General features: G+C 44.6%; 1 protein-coding gene across 1 annotated transcript; it reads right to left on the bottom strand.

Moving 5' to 3' along the window:
• Positions 1–736: 736 nt before the first annotated feature.
• On the bottom strand, positions 737–1,276 carry Pmar_PMAR015691 (hypothetical protein; the record flags this gene model as incomplete). Its single annotated transcript, XM_002779968.1, has 1 exon — positions 737–1,276. A coding segment is annotated over one exon (540 nt), but the record flags the coding sequence as incomplete, so codon positions are not given.
• Positions 1,277–1,358: the final 82 nt, after the last annotated feature.

Raw genomic sequence — 1,358 nt, 5'->3', positions numbered from 1 at the left:
TATTCTCAGTAATAGACCATCCGTAGCCAAACTGACTCGCATCAGAGGTAATATTAAACTGTAGTTCCTCACTATAAACAGGATCATGATGGCAACTTCCTTGAAGTAGATCGGCTATAAGATCACAACATGACGAGACAGCAGAATTCTCTGCATCGGTCAGGGAAATAGTACTGTCCCAATCAAGAGGAGAGCGACCTCCGATTATACGTAGTGCATCACCAAAGAATGCCAGGAGGGCATGGGAATAGAACATGTCCAATGTAAGACCTGCAATGGCAAACAATTTCCTCTTAGTTAAATTGTTGCTACTCGGATGTAGATTAGACAACTTTTGTAGATAGCCTTCACGATTACATACCAGCTTCAAGTAACTATCTTCAAAGAGCCACCACACGCCTAAATGCTTGAAAGGTTCAAGTGCAGGGAGATCAATACAAAGTACATTCGATTTATCTTCAGCGAACTGAAAACCGAACAACAATGCTATCTCTTTAAACACACGTTCAGCTTCAATAACATCGGCATGTTTTCCATAAAACGTGATGTCGTCAAGGTAGATCTCACAACCATGACATAATACTGAATTCGCAGGGCAACTTAGTCGGGCCAATGCAAGGATCGTCTGCATACAATGCTCCAGGCCCGAGGGCCCACAAGCCAGGCCAAATATCATTCGAGTAGTAACAAATTCCTTCGAGTTCGTAACAACCCGGATAGGAACAAGTAGTCTTACTTTATAGAAGGCCTTCTTCACATCTCGGGTATGCACGCAGAAACCTTCACGCCAGCCAATCATAATATGCTGAAGGATAGAGGATATACAACCACCACGATAAGAAGCACGGGGGGATTGCTCATTGGCCCCCCGTGCATCTGCACAGGGGCGAATACGAGTATGTCGCCCCTCTTGCTTGACGGGGAACACTACCACTGGAAGAAGATCAGAGATTGCACAGTTATAACGTCGAGGCAATGGGGATACTTCCAGATCCTGCCAATAACCAGCCCTTATATAGCCATCAATCTCATTCTTATAGTTTTCCCGTTCTTCAGGTTTCAGCTTACCAATCATAGCACCAGAATAGTCGTACTGTTGTTGGCGGATCTTCTTACCATTCTCCTTCATAGGAATCGATAACTCAAAGCAATAACGTTGTTGAGGTACGTCACGGTCTTCATCGTCATCTAACTCTCGGACCCTCATCTTATAATCAGGAGCACTATTCACCGATTGCCAGTTCTTGAGCTTATCAATAGCAGCGTCTACAGACATCTCCTCTTCAATTGACGCAATACCATCACTGGGAGACTGGCACACAGTAGAGCTCAAAGGAGTCTGGTTCGACCAGATATCT

This window comes from Perkinsus marinus (assembly GCF_000006405.1).
Source record: "Perkinsus marinus ATCC 50983 genomic scaffold scf_1104296944774, whole genome shotgun sequence".
Classification (NCBI taxonomy): Eukaryota; Perkinsozoa; order Perkinsida; family Perkinsidae; genus Perkinsus; species Perkinsus marinus.
The sequence above is the reverse complement of the archived record's forward strand: the minus strand, read 5'-3'. Positions and strand labels throughout refer to the sequence as shown.